Raw genomic sequence first — 16,637 nt, forward strand, 5'->3', positions numbered from 1 at the left:
CTCTGGTCTGATGAAACAAAAATAGAACTGTTTGGCCATAATGACCATCGTTATGTTTGGAGGAAAAAGGGGGTTGCTTGCAAGCCGAAGAACACCATCACAACCGTGAAGCACGGCGGTGGCAACATCATGCTGTGGGGGTGCTTTGCTGCAAGAGGGACTGGTGCACTTCACAAAATAGATGGCATCATGAGGAAGGAAAATTATGTGGATATATTGAAGCAACATCTCAAGACATCAGTCAGGAAGTTAAAGCTTGGTCGCAAATGGGTCTTCCAAATGGACAATGACCCCAAGCATACTTCCAAAGTTGTGGCAAAAAGGTCAAGGTATTGGAGTGGCCATCACAAAGCCCTGACCTCAATACTATAGAAAATGTGTGGGCAGAACGGAAATAGCGTGTGCGAGCAAGGAGGCCTACAAACCTGACTCAGTTACACCAGCTCTGTCAGGAGGGATGGGCCAAAATTCACACAAATTATTGTGGGAAGCTTGTGGAAGGCTACCCAAAACGTTTAACCCAAGTTAAACAATTTAAAGGCAATGCTACCAAATACTAATTGAGTAAACTTCTGACCCACTGGGAATGTGATGAAAGAAATAAAAGCTGAAATAAATCATTCTCTCTACTATTATTCTGACATTTCACATTCTTAAAATAAAGTGGTGATCCTAACTGACCTAAAACAGGAAATCTTTACTAGGATTAAATGTCAGGAATTGCGAAAAACAGAGTTTAAATGTATTTGGCTAAGGTGTATGTAAACTTCCGACTTCAACTGTATTTGGCTATAGCTTCCTCTTAGCTAATGCCTTTCAGATACATGGACTTTTCTCGTGTAATGTTTTCCACTGTAACTCATTTGATCAAGATTTGAAGTTTTATTTGGAAGTTTGGGAATAAAACTATAAATTGCTTTAGAATTGTTGGCTATACATGTTTATAAGACAATTTAGAGGTGAGGTCATCAACTTCGCTGTAGGTCTGTGTTGGCTATTTAGAAAAGTTCGATTTTTTTTTTAACCAACTGGAATTTTCGTGATGGAGAGGGAGGAGTTTTCAGTCTCCTCGCCATGGGATTGTGAGCGGTTGTTATGCAACGATTACATTGAGCGTCTCGGTCCAGTCCAGCTGTTCTCATCCGGACACCTTAGAGATTCAGCCAGGCACCATAAAAGCTTTACATGGGCTAGAAGGCTAGTCTACAGAACTTCTGATGGTGATGACTCTCGGCGAGGCAATTTTCGAAGCTGTCGGATTGTAAACAGTGCGCTTTTAGACAGTGTCCTTAAATGGATGGGAACGAAATGGACCTCAGAGGAACACAATAATATTTGGAAAGTTTCACTAAATGCCCACTTGGTAGTCAGATAACTTTTTAATCTAGACGGCAATTCTGCCACACATTTTTAGGTCTCGTTTTTTTTAATGATTCCATTGTGCCACATAGAGAATGACCGCTTTCCCCCGTGCATAAGTGAACCTAATTCTTGCCCAAGCTACTGCTTGGAGACAAGTTAATGTTTAACCTAACTTCTGAGTTCTTAGATTACTTGGTGGGGGGCCAAATCGAACTGGAAATGGGAGCGTGCCTTTGCTGTGCCTTGTAAATTTGTACAGCCTGGTGCCAAGGGACAACAACAACAACATGGGTAGCGGTAGTAGTCGAGGAAAGAAGGTTGTTCCTGCCAGTGTCAACGAGACAAACTCATTCAAAAGAGATGACAGCACAGTCCACGTTTTGAAAGAGGAAAGACACTTGTTCAAACCATTGACGATACCCAAATCTACGAACCTAAGTCAGTCACGAAATAGAGCGCAACAAGACTGCCACAGTGAAGGACACGATTCGGAATTTTCCGCAGAGGATGATGACATTGATGTGGAACTGAACCGAGTTCTAGAGGAATATGACAATCGGGAATTGCGTTCCAAGAGGAAAACTACTCAAAAGAAGCCTTTCATCAGGTCGAAGACATATGGGTTATGTCATTCCAATCGGGTCCACAATGACAGCGATTTCAATTCAACCCCTCACTCGCAGAGTTATGAATTTTCGAAGAGGCCTGGGGCATGTTGTCCAGATAACTGTTCTGTTGGAGTCAAGGACAAGAAAGGCATCCCGGTCTTCGACCACTTTTGCAAAGATACACAAATTCAGTTCTCAAGCGGCACTCAGGAAAATGTAAGAATATTATTTTATCTAATTCTGGTCAGTGGTGACAGACAAGGATAATCAAATTGACAGCATGTTGATTTATTATTTCCCGTAGTGTCAAATGTTAAAATTACGTAACCAATGGCATGGGTAACAGATGAAAGCATTTTTATGATAAAGTTCTCTGCAAACTCTATATTGTTTTCTGCCAACTCTATTGTCAAAACTCTTCACAGGACTTGTTGACAACGGGGTCAGTTTGTTTGGAGTCAGCGCCTAGCGCAGAAACAGACTCGTAAGTAGCCTACCTGCTCTTTCATAAATAATTCATTTTTAGCTCAGTGTCGCACACACAAGATTTCTGTAGTAACTGCAGATCGGGCAAGATCAAATTCACCTTGAGCATATCAAAATACAAAGCCATTGTGCTTTGGGCAGATCAGATTAGTTCCACGTCTGCAAACAACTTGGAAACAAACAGGTGCATTATTGTGGCTCATTTATTTAGATTCTTTAAAACATGGAAATATGCTGTAAATTGTAAATAAAGATTGTGATAAAATATTTAATTTTAAATAATTTGGGATTAGACCTTGGTTATATATTGCCTCTATGGCGCACTGGTTGAGCCCATTTGCGCATCAGAATTTGGTCCACAGTTTCATTCAACCTATTTTCTTTAGGCTATGTCTGACGCCCTCTCTGCCAGTTATTTTATTGTTATTACAATTATTGACATATCTCTCTGTTCCTCCCCAGAGTCCTGGACGATAGCCATGGCCCCTCACTCTCCATGCCTGTCATCCTGTATGATGGATCAGAAGTGGACATGATGGAGACCATAGAGAGAGAGTTTAGTTGACCTCACAAGAGAGACTAAAATAGCAGGATAACTTTTGAACCAAAGATTTGTATTTTTTGTTATGAATGGTGAAGGTGCATAAAGGTGGAGGAATTCAGATATGATGCCATTGTTTTAGCACTACCCACATATTTTTTTATGTAACTGGCCAGTGTTTCCAGATTTATACGAAATATGACCTATAATTAATTACAATATGAATGAAATATCTTTCCTTCCAAAAAATGGCAATTAAGTATGTTAAAGAAAATGGCAATTAAGTATGTTAAAAAGCAGCTTTTCTGTGTTGGAATGGTGTGGGCCTACCCCAACAACAGAATGGTGTGGGCGTATACCAGTGTTAAAAAATGTTCATGCAAGTAGACAGCTGATTGGCCAGCTCCTCAGGAGGATGACATCTTCCTCAATGAGGAAATAGAAAACATGTATGAAACGTCTGTTTGAGGTGTTTCTTCTCCAATTTATGCTTTAGCCAAAAATACGAGTATAGAATGAGTCCAAAACATTATTTGGGTATGCGTTAACAGAATATTAACTTTTAAAAGTTTGATTTTCACAGGACAGTTACTTTAAACTAGGATGTGTGACATGGTTCAATGTGCCAATAAATCAGCACAATCTACTTTTTTGTTTTTTCAAATTGCCGCCATCTTGGAGCTAGAATTGGGATCAAGTTTATTGTGCTAGAGCAGATACACAAAAAAAATAGTAATAGAGAGCATTGTATAATACAGCAAACTCTTTATGCATGTTCGTATTGATCAAATCAAATGTTGTGTTTCACATGCTTCATAAAGACAACAAGGCAGAGAGAAAAATAGAAAAAATATATAACACGAGGAATAAATACACAATGAGTAATGATAACTTGGCTATATACACGGGGTACCAGTACCGAGTCGATGTGCAGGGGTACGAGGTAATTGAGGTAGATATGTACATATAGGTAGGGTCAGTGCTTTGTTCGAGACCGAGTCAAGACCGAGACCGGGAGGGGGGGCTCTACAAAGTCCAATTCAAGACCATGATTGTAATTTTGTAAAATCATCACCATAATAAGAGTTAAAAATGTCCAGTATTTCTGTGCTCATATTTCAGAATAACATATGGATTTCTTTAGACCAAGGATTCGTTAACTTTTTCAGCCTGGGACCCAAATGAGAAATTCTGTGTTTCCTGGGACCCAAGCAAAACATGCCCCCTTTTGGGGGTCCTAAATGAGATTTGGTTGTGGGGTGCCCCCACCCCGCGGGCAAACATTTTTAGTGGCCCCCCTCGACTGCAGAGAGAAAAAAGTTTTAAAGTTAATTTCCAGTAATTCTACACATTTTGCCATGGGGAGAGAAAAATGCTGCAGTTTTAAAGCAAGTTTTCTGCAAGTCTACACATTTTGCCATGGGGCGGAGAGAACATTTAGCAATTTAATAAAACATTTCATGCAATTCTACTCATTGGGCCATGACTTATGCCTTGTTAATATGATATCTGAGTTAGAGTGACTAACAAAATCAATGTGGGCCCCATGGAGATCAGGGCCCCTGGGCACGTGCCCTGCTTGTCCGGTCAGTATTTGTCCATTATAACATTTTTACATTACATTTTTGTCATTTAGCAGACACTCTTATCCAGAGCGACTTACAATTAAGTGAGTGCATACATTTATTTTATTTTATACCCCGTAAAGCTGGCTAGTCTAATTTACCAATCTAAAAATTGTTAGCCGAGATGGCTAATTGAGTGACTGTCAGTGACTGACATAAGAGAAAAACTGCTGATGCACAACCAAATTTCGAAATTGCACCTTGTCTATTCTACTATTCTACATGAAGTGTGTGGTCCTTTGTAGCTCAGTTGGTAGAGCATGGTGCTTGTAAGGGTAGGCAGTTCGATTCCCAGGACCACCCATACATAAAATATATGCACCCATGACTGTAAGTAAGTCGCTTTGGATAAAAGCTTTTGCTAAATGGCATATATTCTAACTCTCAACAGTCATTTGAGACCTAATAAGTTTGAGACCATTAAGTTCCTAATAAATAAAAAACACATCTGCGACCCATACTTTAAGAAAGGCTGCATTAGACATTCAGAATGTTGAAAAAATGCCTGCTTAGGGCAAATAGGGAGCCACTCTACAAATGATCACTAACCCAAACAGGTCTATAATAGATACCAATACAAAATATGTTACAACTTCCTCTGGTCTCCCCTTACTAATAGTGAGCACACAACATCAAATCATTTCCCCCACTCTTCCATACCAGCGAATTAAGGAAGTTCTGACAACAACGACAAAGTTTGAGGATATTTTTCAACAAAAGTAAAGGACAGTAATGTTACGAGTAAAGTAGGAAGGCCAGGTTTCGATAGGCGATAAGATATTAATGTGTCATAAAATGAGTGTGGATATTTGGCCTGGCTAAGAGGCTTTATGCGCTGACTGAATGGGAGCTGATAATTCTGAAGGTTTTACTCCACTGGTCTCAGCAAGAAATTACAAGTCCTCATTGTCCAAGACCGAGTCAAGACCGAGTAAAAATCTATCTGACACCGAGACAAGACCAAGAGACTCAATACGTGGTCTCAAGTACTACAACACTGGGTAGGGGTAAAGTGACTTTAGGCAACAGGATAGATAATCAACAGTAGCAGCAGCGTATGTGATACGTCAAAAGAGTTAGTGCAAAAAGGGTCAATGCAGATAGTCCGGGTAGCTATTTGGTTAACTATTTAGCAGTCTTATGGCTTGGGGGTAGAAGCTGTTCAGGGTCCTGTTGGTTCCAGACTTGATGCATCGGTACCACTTGCCATGCGATAGCAGAGAGAACAGTCTATGACATGGGTGCCTGGAGTCTTTGACAATTTTTAGGGCCTTCCTCTGACACCACCTGGTATAGAGGTCCTGGATGGCAGGGAGCTCGGCCCCTGTGATGTACTGGGCCGTACGCACTACCCTCTGTAACGCCTTGCGGTCAGATGCCAAACAGTTGCCATACCAAATGGTTATAGGAAATCAAGATACTCTCAATGGTGCAGCTGTAGAACTTTTAGAGGATCTGAGGAACCATGCCAAATCTTTCAGCCTCCTGAGGGGGAAGAGACATTGTCGTGCCTTCTTCACAACTCTGTTGGTGTGTGTGGACCATGTAAATTCCTTAGAGATGTGGGCACAGAGGAACTTGAAGCTCTTGATTGGTGCCAATTGGTGTCATATATACAGTGGCTTGCGAAAGTATTCACCCCCCTTGGCATTTTTCCTATTTTGTTGCCTTACAACCTGGAATTAAAATAGATTTTTGGGGGGTTTGTATCATTTGATTTACACAACATGCCTACCACTTTGAAGATGCAAAATATAATTTTTTTGTGAAACAAACAAGAAATAAGACAAAAAAACAGAAAACTTGAGCGTGCATAACTATTCACCCCCCGTCCCCGTCCCCCCGTCAATACTTTGTAGAGCCACCTTAAGCAACCATTTTTCAAGGCAAAAACTGCTCCAGCTCCTTCAAGTTGGATGGGTTCCGCTGGTGTACAGCAATCTTTAAGTCATACCACAGATTCTCAATTGGATTGAGATCGGGGCTTTGTCTGGGCTTCCAATACATTTAAATGTTTCCCCTTAAAACACTTGAGTGTTGCTTTAGCAGTATGCTTAGGGTCATTGTCCTGCTGGAAGGTGAACCTCCGTCCCAGTCTCAAATCTCTGGAAGACTGAAACAGGTTTCCCTCAAGAATTTGGATGGTGTTCTTGGGGTGATGAGAGGTGTTGGGTTTGCACCAGACACAACGTTTTCCTTGATGGCCAAAAAGCTCAATTTTAGTCTCATCTGACCAGAGTACCTTCTTCCATATGTTTGGGGAGTCTCCCACATGCGTTTTGGCGAACACCAAACGTGTTTGCTTATATTTTCCTTTAAGTAATAGCTTTTTTTCTGGACAGTCTTCTGTAAAGCCTTGCAAAAGTATTCATCCCCCTTGGCATTTTTCCTATTTTGTTGCATTACAACCTGTAATTTAAATTGATTTTTATTTGGATTTCATGTAATGGACATACACAAAATAGTCAAAACTGGTGAAGTGAAATGAAAAAAATAACTTGTTTCAAAAAAATCGAAACAATAAATAACGGAAAAGTGGTGCGTGCATATGTATTCACCCCCTTTGCTATGAAGCCCCTAAATAAGATCTGGTGCACCCAATTACCTTCAGAAGTCACATAATTAGTTCAATAAAGTCCAACTGTGTGCAATCTAAGTGTCACGTGATCTGTCACATGATCTCAGTATATATATACACACCTGTTCTGAAAGGCCCCAGAGTCTGCAACATCGCTAAGCAAGGGGCACCACCAAGCAAGCGGCACCATGAAGACTAAGTAGCTCTCCAAACAGGTCAAGGACAAAGTTGTGGAGAAATACAGATCAGGGTTGGGTTATAAAAAAAAATATCAGAAACTTTGAACATCCCACGGAGCACCATTAAATCCATTATAAAAAAATTGAAAGAATATGGCACCACAACAAACCTGCCAAGAGAGTGCCTCCCACCAAAACTCTCGGACCAGGCAAGGATGACATTAATCAGAGGCAACAAAGAGACCAATGATAACCCTGAAGGAGCTGCAAAGCAAAGATTGGAGTATCTGTCCATAGGACCACTTTAAGCCGTACATCCACAGAGCTGGGCTTTATGGAGAGTGGCCAGAAAAAAAGTCATTGCTTAAAGGAAAAAATAAGCAACCACGTTTGGTGTTCGCCAAAAGGCATGTGGGAGACTCCCCAAACATATGGAAGAAGGTACTCTGGTCAGATGAGACTAAAATTGAGCTTTTTGGCCATCAAGGAAAATGTCTGGTGCAAACCCAACACCTCTCATCACCCAGAGAACACCATCCCCACAGTGAAGCATGGTGGAGGCAGCATCATGCTGTGGGGATGTTTTTCATTGGCAGGGACTGGGAAACTGGTCAGAATTGAAGGAATGATGGATGGCGCTAAATACAGGGAAATTCTTGAGGGAAACCTGTTTCAGTCTTCCAGAGATTTGAGACTGGGACGGAGGTTCACCTTCCAGCAGGACAATGACCCTAAGCATACTGCTAAAGCAACAATCGAGTGGTTTAAGGGGAAACATTTTAATGTCTTGGAATGGCCTAGTCAAAGCTCAGACCTCAATCCAATTGAGAATCTGTGGTATCACTTAAAGATTGCTGTACACCAGCGGAACCCATCCAACTTGAAGGAGGAGGACTTGTGGTCCTCTGTAGCTCAGCTGGTAGAGCACGGCGCTTGTAACGCCAAGGTAGTGGGTTCGAACCCCGGGACCACCCATACACAAAAAAAATTATGCACGCATGACTGTAAGTCGCTTTGGATAAAAGCGTCTATTAAATGGCATATTAAGGAGCTGGAGCAGTTTTGAGTTGAAGAATGGGCAAAACTCCCAGTGGCTAGATGTGCCAAGCTTATAGAGACATACCCCAAGAGACTTGTAGCTGTAATTGCTGCAAAGGGTGGCTCTACAAAGTATTGACTTTGGGGGGTATTAATAGTTATGCATGCTCAAGTTCTGTGTTAATGTCTTATTTCTTGTTTTTTGCAACAACAAAAAATATTGTGCATCTTCAAAGTGATAGGCATGTTGTGTAAATCAAATGAAAAAAAAAATAATACTATTTTAATTCCAGGTTGTAAGGCAACAAAATAGGAAAAATGCCAAGGGGGGTGAATACTTTCGCAAGACACTGTATATATACAGTGGGGAGAACAAGTATTTGATACACTGCCGATTTTGCAGGTTTTCCTACTTACAAAGCATGTAGAGGTCTGTAATTTTTATCATAGGTACACTTCAACTGTGAGAGACGGAATCTAAAACAAAAATCCAGAATATCACATTGTATGATTTTTAAGTAATGAATTTGCATTTTATTGCATGACATAAGTATTTGATACATCAGAAAAGCAGAACTTAATATTTGGGTACAGAAACCTGTTTGCAATTACAGAGATCATATGTTACCTGTAGGTCTTGACCAGGTTTGCACACACTGCAGCAGGGATTTTGGCCCACTCCTCCATACAGACCTTCTCCAGATCCTTCAGGTTTCGGGGCTGTCGCTGGGCAATACGGACTTTCAGCTCCCTCCAAAGATTTTCTATTGGGTTCAGGTCTGGAGACTGGCTAGGCCACTCCAGGACCTTGACATGCTTCTTACGGAGCCACTCCTTAGTTGCCCTGGCTGTGTGTTTCGGGTCGTTGTCATGCTGGAAGACCCAGCCACGACCCATCTTCAATGCTCTTACTGAGGGAAGGAGGTTGTTGGCCAAGATCTCGCGATACATGGCCCCATCCATCCTCCCCTCAATACGGTGCAGTCGTCCTGTCCCCTTTGCAGAAAAGCATCCCCAAAGAATGATGTTTCCACCTCCATGCTTCACGGTTGGGATGGTGTTCTTGGGGTTGTACTCATCCTTCTTCTTCCTCCAACCACGGCGAGTGGAGTTTAGACCAAAAAGCTCTATTTTTGTCTCATCAGACCACATTACCTTCTCCCATTCCTCCTCTGGATCATCCAGATGGTCATTGGCAAACTTCAGACGGCCTGGACATGCGCTGGCTTGAGCAGGGGGACCTTGCATGCGCTGCAGGATTTTAACCCATGACGGCGTAGTGTGTTACTAATGGTTTTCTTTGAGACTGTGGTCCCAGCTCTCTTCAGGTCATTGACCAGGTCCTGCCGTGTAGTTCTGGGCTGATCCCTCACCTTCCTCATGATCATTGATGCCCCACGAGGTGAGATCTTGCATGGAGCCCCAGACCGAGGGTGATTGACCGTCATCTTGAACTTCTTCCATTTTCTAATAATTGCGCCAACAGTTGTTGCCTTCTCACCAAGCTGCTTGCCTATTGTCCAGTAGCCCATCCCAGCCTTGTGCAGGTCTACAATTTTATCCCTGATGTCCTTACACAGCTCTCTGGTCTTGGCCATTGTGGAGAGGTTGGAGTCTGTTTGATTGAGTGTGTGGACAGGTGTCTTTTATACAGGTAACGAGTTCAAACAGGTGCAGTTAATACAGGTAATGAGTGGAGAACAGGAGGGCTTCTTAAAGAAAAACTAACAGGTCTGTGAGAGCCGGAATTCTTACTGGTTGGTAGGTGATCAAATACTTATGTCATGCAATAAAATGCAAATTAATTACTTAAAAATCATACAATGTGATTTTCTGGATTTTTGTTTTAGATTCCGTCTCTCACAGTTGAAGTGTAACAAATATTACAGACATCTACATGCTTTGTAAGTAGGAAAACCTTCAAAATCGGCAGTGTATCAAATACTTGTTCTCCCCACTGTGTGTGTGTGTTTTATATATATATATATATATATATATATATATATATATATATATATATATATATATATATATATATATATACATATATATATATAACACACACAGTGGGGAGAACAAGTATTTGATACACTGCCGATTTATATATACAGTGCCCTCCACTATTATTGGCACCCCTGTTTAAGATGTGGTCGAGGACTTCCAAAAATTCTCCTTTTTTTTAAACAACATAGAACCCAAATGCAAAAAAAGAGAAAAATCCAACCTTTTATTTAAGTACATAACTTTGGTGGTAAAAAAAAAATTCACACATTTAGAAAAAAAAAAACTTGAAATCATGTGTCCCACAATTATTGGCACCCCTAACAATTCCGCTGAAAATTTTAATTGATTTTTTAAAAAATATATTTTTCTGTTGTTGCTAAAGTTGGTCAGGGTATCTAGGAACTTTTAATTAGTAATTCATGACTTCCTGTTTCCCTGGGGTATAAATATGACGTGACACAGAGGCCTAATTATCTTACCCATTTGTCAAGAAGCTGTCTCCGCACCACGTGCTCTCACCACTGGTGTCCCCCAAGGCTCAGTTCTAGGCCCTCTCCTTTTCTCCCTATACACCAAGTCACTTGGCTCTGTCATATCCTCACATGGTCTCTCCTATCATTGCTACGCTGACGATACACAACTAATCTTCTCCTTTCCCCCTTCTGATAACCAGGTGGCGAATCGCATCTCTGCATGTCTGGCAGACATATCAGTATGGATGACGGATCACCACCTCAAGCTGAACCCTGGCAAGACGGAGCTGCTCTTCCTCCCGGGGAAGGACTGCCCGTTCCATGATCTCGCCATCACGGTTGACAACTCCGCTGTGTCCTCCTCCCAGAGTGCGAAGCTCCTAGGCGTGACCCTGGACAACACCCTGTCGTTCTCCGCCAACATCAAGGTGGTGACCCGCTCCTGCAGGTTCATGCTCTACAACATTCGGAGAGTACGACCCTGCCTTACACAGGAAGCGGCACAGGTCCTAATCCAGGCACTTGTCATCTCCCGTCTGGACTACTGCAACTCGCTGTTGGCTGGCCTCCCTGCCTGTGCCATTAAACCCCTACAACTCATCCAGAATGCCGCAGCCCGTCTGGTGTTCAACCTTCCCAAGTTCTCTCACGTCACCCCCTCCTCCGCACACTCCACTGGCTTCCAGTTGAAGCTCGCATCCGCTACAAGACCATGGTGCTTGCCTATGGAGCAGTGAGGGGAACGGCACCTCTGTACCTTCAGGCTCTGATCAGTCCCTACACCCAAACGAGGGCATTGCGCTCATCCACCTCTGGCCTGCTGGCTCCCCTTCCTCTGCGGAAGCATAGTTCCCGCTCAGCCCAGTCAAAACTGTTCGCTGCTCTGGCACCCCAATGGTGGAACAAGCTCCCTCACGACGCCAGGACAGCGGAGTCACTCACCACCTTCCGGAGACATTTGAAACCCCACCTCTTTAAGGAATACCTGGGATAGGATAAAGGAATCCTTCTACCCCCCCAATTGTAAAGTGGTTATCCCACTGGCTATAGGGTGAACGCACCAATTTGTGAGTCGCTCTGGCTAAGAGCGTCTGCTAAATGACGTTAATGTGCCCTTGAGCAAGGCACTTAACCCTAATTGCTCCTGTAAGTCGCTCTGGATAAGAGCGTCTGCTAAATGACTAAAATGTAATGTAAATGTCAACATGGCAAAGACAAGAGAACACACCATTCAAGTAAGGCAGATTTGTGTCGACCTTCATAAGTCAGGCAATGGCTACAAGAAAATAGCCACTCGCCTTAACTTGCCCGTATCTACAGTCAGAGGAATCATGAAGAAGTTTAAAACAACTGGAACAGTGACAAACAAGGCTGGAAGAGGTCCCAAGTTTATCTTGCCACAACGCACAGTGAGGAGAATGGTAAGAGAAGTAAAAAAAAGTCCTAAGCTCACTGTCACAGAATTGCATCAAAGAGTGGCATCTTGGGGTCACAAAGTCTCCAAAACAACCATCAGACGCTCTCTACATGCCAACAAGCTGTTTGGGAGGCATGCAAGGAAAAGCCTTTTCTCACTAACACTCACAAATGTAAACGTCTGGAGTTTGCTAAGCGGCACTGGGACTTCAACTGGGATCGTGTGCTTTGGTCAGATGAGACTAAGATTGAGCTTTTTGGCAACAAACACTCTAAGTGGGTCTGGCGTAAAACAAAAGATGAGTATGCCGAAAAGCACCTCATGCCCACCGTGAAGTATGGTGGAGGATCTGTGATGCTGTGGGCCTGTTTCTCTTCCAAAGGCCCTGGGAACCTTGTTAGGGTGCATGGCATTATGAACGCTTTGAACTACCAGGACATTTTAAATAAAAACCTGATGGCCTCTGCCAGAAAGCTGAAGATGGGTCGTCATTGGGTCTTTCAGCAGGATAATGATCCAAAACATGTGGCAAAATCTACACAAAAATGGTTCCGCAGTCACAAACTCAAGGTCCTCCCATGGCCATCTCAGTCTCCAGCTGAAGATGGGGCGAGCTAAAGAGGAGAGTGCATAAGAGAGGACCCAGGACACTGGATGATCTAGAAAGATTGTGCAAAGAAGAATGGTCAAAGATCCCTCTCTCTGTGTTCTCCAATCTTGTGAAATGTTATAGGAGGAGATTAAGTGCTGTCTTGTTGGCAAAAGGGGGTTGTACAAAGTATTAACATCAAGGGTGCCAATAATTGTGGGACACATGATTTCAAGTTTTTTTTTCCAAAATGTGTGATTTTTTTTTTTACACCAAAGTAATGTACTTAAATAAAAGGTTGGATTTTTCTCTTTTTTGCATTTGGGTTCTATGTTGTTAAAAAAAAAAGAGAATTTTGGAAGTCCTCGACCACATCTTAAACAGGGGTGCCAATAATTGTGGAGGGCACTGTATATATATATATATATATATATATATATATATATATATATATATATATATATATATATACATACACACACACACACACACACATATATATATATACACACTGCTCAAAAAAATAAAGGGAACACTTAAACAACACAATGTAACTCCAAGTCAATCACACTTCTGTGAAATCAAACTGTCCACTTAGGAAGCAACACTGATTGTCAATACATTTCACATGCTGTTGTGCAAATGGAATAGACAACAGGTGGAAATTATAGGCAATTAGCAAGACACCCCCAATAAAGGACTGGTTTTTTCAGGTGGTGACCACAGACCACGTCTCAGTTCCTATGCTTCCTGGCTGATGTTTTGGTCACTTTTGAATGCTGGCGGTGCTTTCACTCTAGTGGTAGCATGAGACGGAGTCGACAACCCACACAAGTGGCTCAGGTAGTGCAGCTCATCCAGGATGGCACATCAATGCGAGCTGTGGCAAGAGGGTTTGCTGTGTCTGTCAGCGTAGTGTCCAGAGCATGGAGGCGCTACCAGGAGACAGGCCAGTACATCAGGAGACGTGGAGGAGGCCGTAGGAGGGCAACAACCCAGCAGCAGGACCGCTACCTCCGCCTTTGTGCAAGGAGGAGCAGGAGGAGCACTGCCAGAGCCCTGCAAAATGACCTCCAGCAGGCCACAAATGTGCATGTGTCTGCTCAAACGGTCAGAAACAGACTCCATGAGGGTGGTATGAGGGCCCGACGTCCACAGGTGGGGGGTTGTGCTTACAGCCCAACACAGTGCAGGACGTTTGGCATTTGCCAGAGAACACCAAGATTGGCAAATTCGCCACTGGCGCCCTGTGCTCTTCACAGATGAAAGCAGGTTCACACTGAGCACATGTGACAGACGTGACAGAGTCTGGAGACGCTGTGGAGAACGTTCTGCTGCCTGCAACATCCTCCAGCATGACCGGTTTGGCGGTGGGTCAGTCATGGTGTGGGGTGGCATTTCTTTGGGGGGCCGCACAGCCCTCCATGTGCTCGCCAGAGGTAGCCTGACTGCCATTAGGTACCGAGATGAGATCCTCAGAAATCTTGTGAGACCATATGCTGGTGCGGTTGGCCCTGGGTTCCTCCTAATGCAAGACAATGCTAGACCTCATGTGGCTGGAGTGTGTCAGCAGTTCCTGCAGGAGGAAGGCATTGATGCTATGGACTGGCCCGCCCGTTCCCCAGACCTGAATCCAATTGAGCACATCTGGGACATCACGTCTCGCTCCATCCACCAACGCCACGTTGCACCACAGACTGTCCAGGAGTTGGCGGATGCTTTAGTCCAGTAATGGGAGGAGATCCCTCAGGAGACCATCCGCCACCTCATCAGGAGCATGCCCAGGCATTGTAGGGAGGTCATACAGGCACATGGAGAACACACACACTACTGAGCCTCATTTCGACTTGTTTTAAGGACATTACATCAAAGTTGGATCAGCCTGTAGTGTGGTTTTCCACTTTAATTTTGAGGGTGACTCCAAATCCAGACCTCCATGGGTTGATACATTTGATTTCCATTGATAATTTTTGTGTGATTTTGTTGTCAGCACATTCAACTATGTAAAGAAAAAAGTATTTAACAAGATAATTTCATTCATTCAGATCTAGGATGTGTTATTTTAGTGTTCCCTTATTTTTTTTGAGCAGTACAGTGGGGAAAAAAGTATTTAGTCAGCCACCAATTGTGCAAGTTCTCCCACTTAAAAAGATGAGAGAGGCCTGTAATTTTCATCATAGGTACACGTCAACTATGACAGACAAATTGAGAAGAAAAAATTCCAGAAAATCACATTGTAGGATTTTTAATGAATTTATTTGCAAATTATGGTGGAAAATAAGTATTTGGTCACCTACAAACAAGCAAGATTTCTGGCTCTCACAGACCTGTAACTTCTTCTTTAAGAGGCTCCTCTGTCCTCCACTCGTTACCTGTATTAATGGCACCTGTTTGAACTTGTTATCAGTATAAAATACACCTGTCCACAACCTCAAACAGTCACACTCCAAACTCGACTATGGCCAAGACCAAAGAGCTGTCAAAGGACACCAGAAACAAAATTGTAGACCTGCACCAGGCTGGGAAGACTGAATCTGCAATAGGTAAGCAGCTTGGTTTGAAGAAATCAACTGTGGGAGCAATTATTAGGAAATGGAAGACATACAAGACCACTGATAATCTCCCTCGATCTGGGGCTCCACGCAAGATCTCACCCCGTGGGGACAAAACGATCACAAGAACGGTGAGCAAAAATCCCAGAACCACACGGGGGGACCTAGTGAATGACCTGCAGAGAGCTGGGACCAAAGTAACAAAGCCTACCATCAGTAACACACTACGCCGCCAGGGACTCAAATCCTGCAGTGCTAGACGTGTCCCCCTGCTTAAGCCAGTACATGTCCAGGCCCGTCTGAAGTTTGCTAGAGTGCATTTGGATGATCCAGAAGAGGATTGGGAAACTGTCATATGGTCAGATGAAACCAAAATAGAACTTTTTGGTAAAAACTCAACTCGTCGTGTTTGGAGGACAAAGAATGCTGAGTTGCATCCAAAGAACACCATACTTACTGTGAAGCATGGGGGTGGAAACATCATGCTTTGGGGCTGTTTTTCTGCTAAGGGACCAGGATGACTGATCCGTGTAAAGGAAAGAATGAATGTGGCCATGTATCGTGAGATTTTGAGTGAAAACCTCCTTCCATCAGCAAGGGCATTGAAGATGAAACGTGGCTGGGTCTTTCAGCATGACAATGATCCCAAACACACCGCCCGGGCAACGAAGGAGTGGCTTCGTAAGAAGCATTTCAAGGTCCTGGAGTGGCCTAGCCAGTCTCCAGATCTCAACCCCATAGAAAATCTTTGGAGGGAGTTGAAAGTCTGTGTTGCCCAGCAACAGCCCCAAAACACCACTGCTCTAGAGGAGATCTGCATGGAGGAATGGGCCAAAATACCAGCAACAGTGTGTGAAAACCTTGTGAAGACTTACAGAAAACATTTGACCTGTGTCATTGCCAACAAAGGGTATATAACAAAGTATTGAGAAACTTTTGTTATTGACCAAATACTTATTTTCCACCATAATGTGCAAATAAATTCATTAAAAATCCTACAATGTGATATTCTGGATTTTTTTTCTTCTCATTTTGTCTGTCATAGTTGACGTGTACCTATGATGAAAATTACAGGCCTCTCTCATCTTTTTAAGTGGGAGAACATGCACAATTGGTGGCTGACTAAATACTTTTTTTCCCCCACTGTATGTATGAATATATATATATATATATATATATATATAT

General features: G+C 42.9%; 1 protein-coding gene across 1 annotated transcript; it reads left to right on the plus strand.

Annotated features, from left to right (window-relative positions):
* Positions 1–1,123: 1,123 nt before the first annotated feature.
* Positions 1,124–3,875, plus strand: LOC121544326. Its single transcript, XM_041854247.2, has 3 exons — positions 1,124–2,186; positions 2,396–2,454; positions 2,919–3,875. The coding sequence occupies exons 1-3, from the start codon at positions 1,650–1,652 to the stop codon at positions 3,019–3,021; spliced, it is 699 nt and encodes a 232-aa protein (XP_041710181.1). The 5' UTR covers positions 1,124–1,649; the 3' UTR covers positions 3,022–3,875.
* The last annotated feature ends 12,762 nt before the right edge of the window (positions 3,876–16,637 follow it).

The sequence above is a fragment of the Coregonus clupeaformis genome, chromosome 29 (assembly GCF_020615455.1).
Source record: "Coregonus clupeaformis isolate EN_2021a chromosome 29, ASM2061545v1, whole genome shotgun sequence".
Lineage (NCBI taxonomy): Eukaryota > Metazoa > Chordata > Actinopteri > Salmoniformes > Salmonidae > Coregonus > Coregonus clupeaformis.

What these genes read in the sequence shown, in the direction of transcription:
- LOC121544326 (XM_041854247.2), top strand. Translation starts at nt 1,650, where the DNA reads ATGGGTAGCGGTAGTAGTCGAGGAAAGAAGGTTGTTCCTGCCAGTGTC. An exon ending in CAAGCGGCACTCAGGAAAAT is followed by an intron (nt 2,187 to 2,395) that starts GTAAGAATATTA and finishes AACTCTTCACAG; the next exon opens with GACTTGTTGACAACGGGGTC. An exon ending in CCTAGCGCAGAAACAGACTC is followed by an intron (nt 2,455 to 2,918) that starts GTAAGTAGCCTA and finishes GTTCCTCCCCAG; the next exon opens with AGTCCTGGACGATAGCCATG.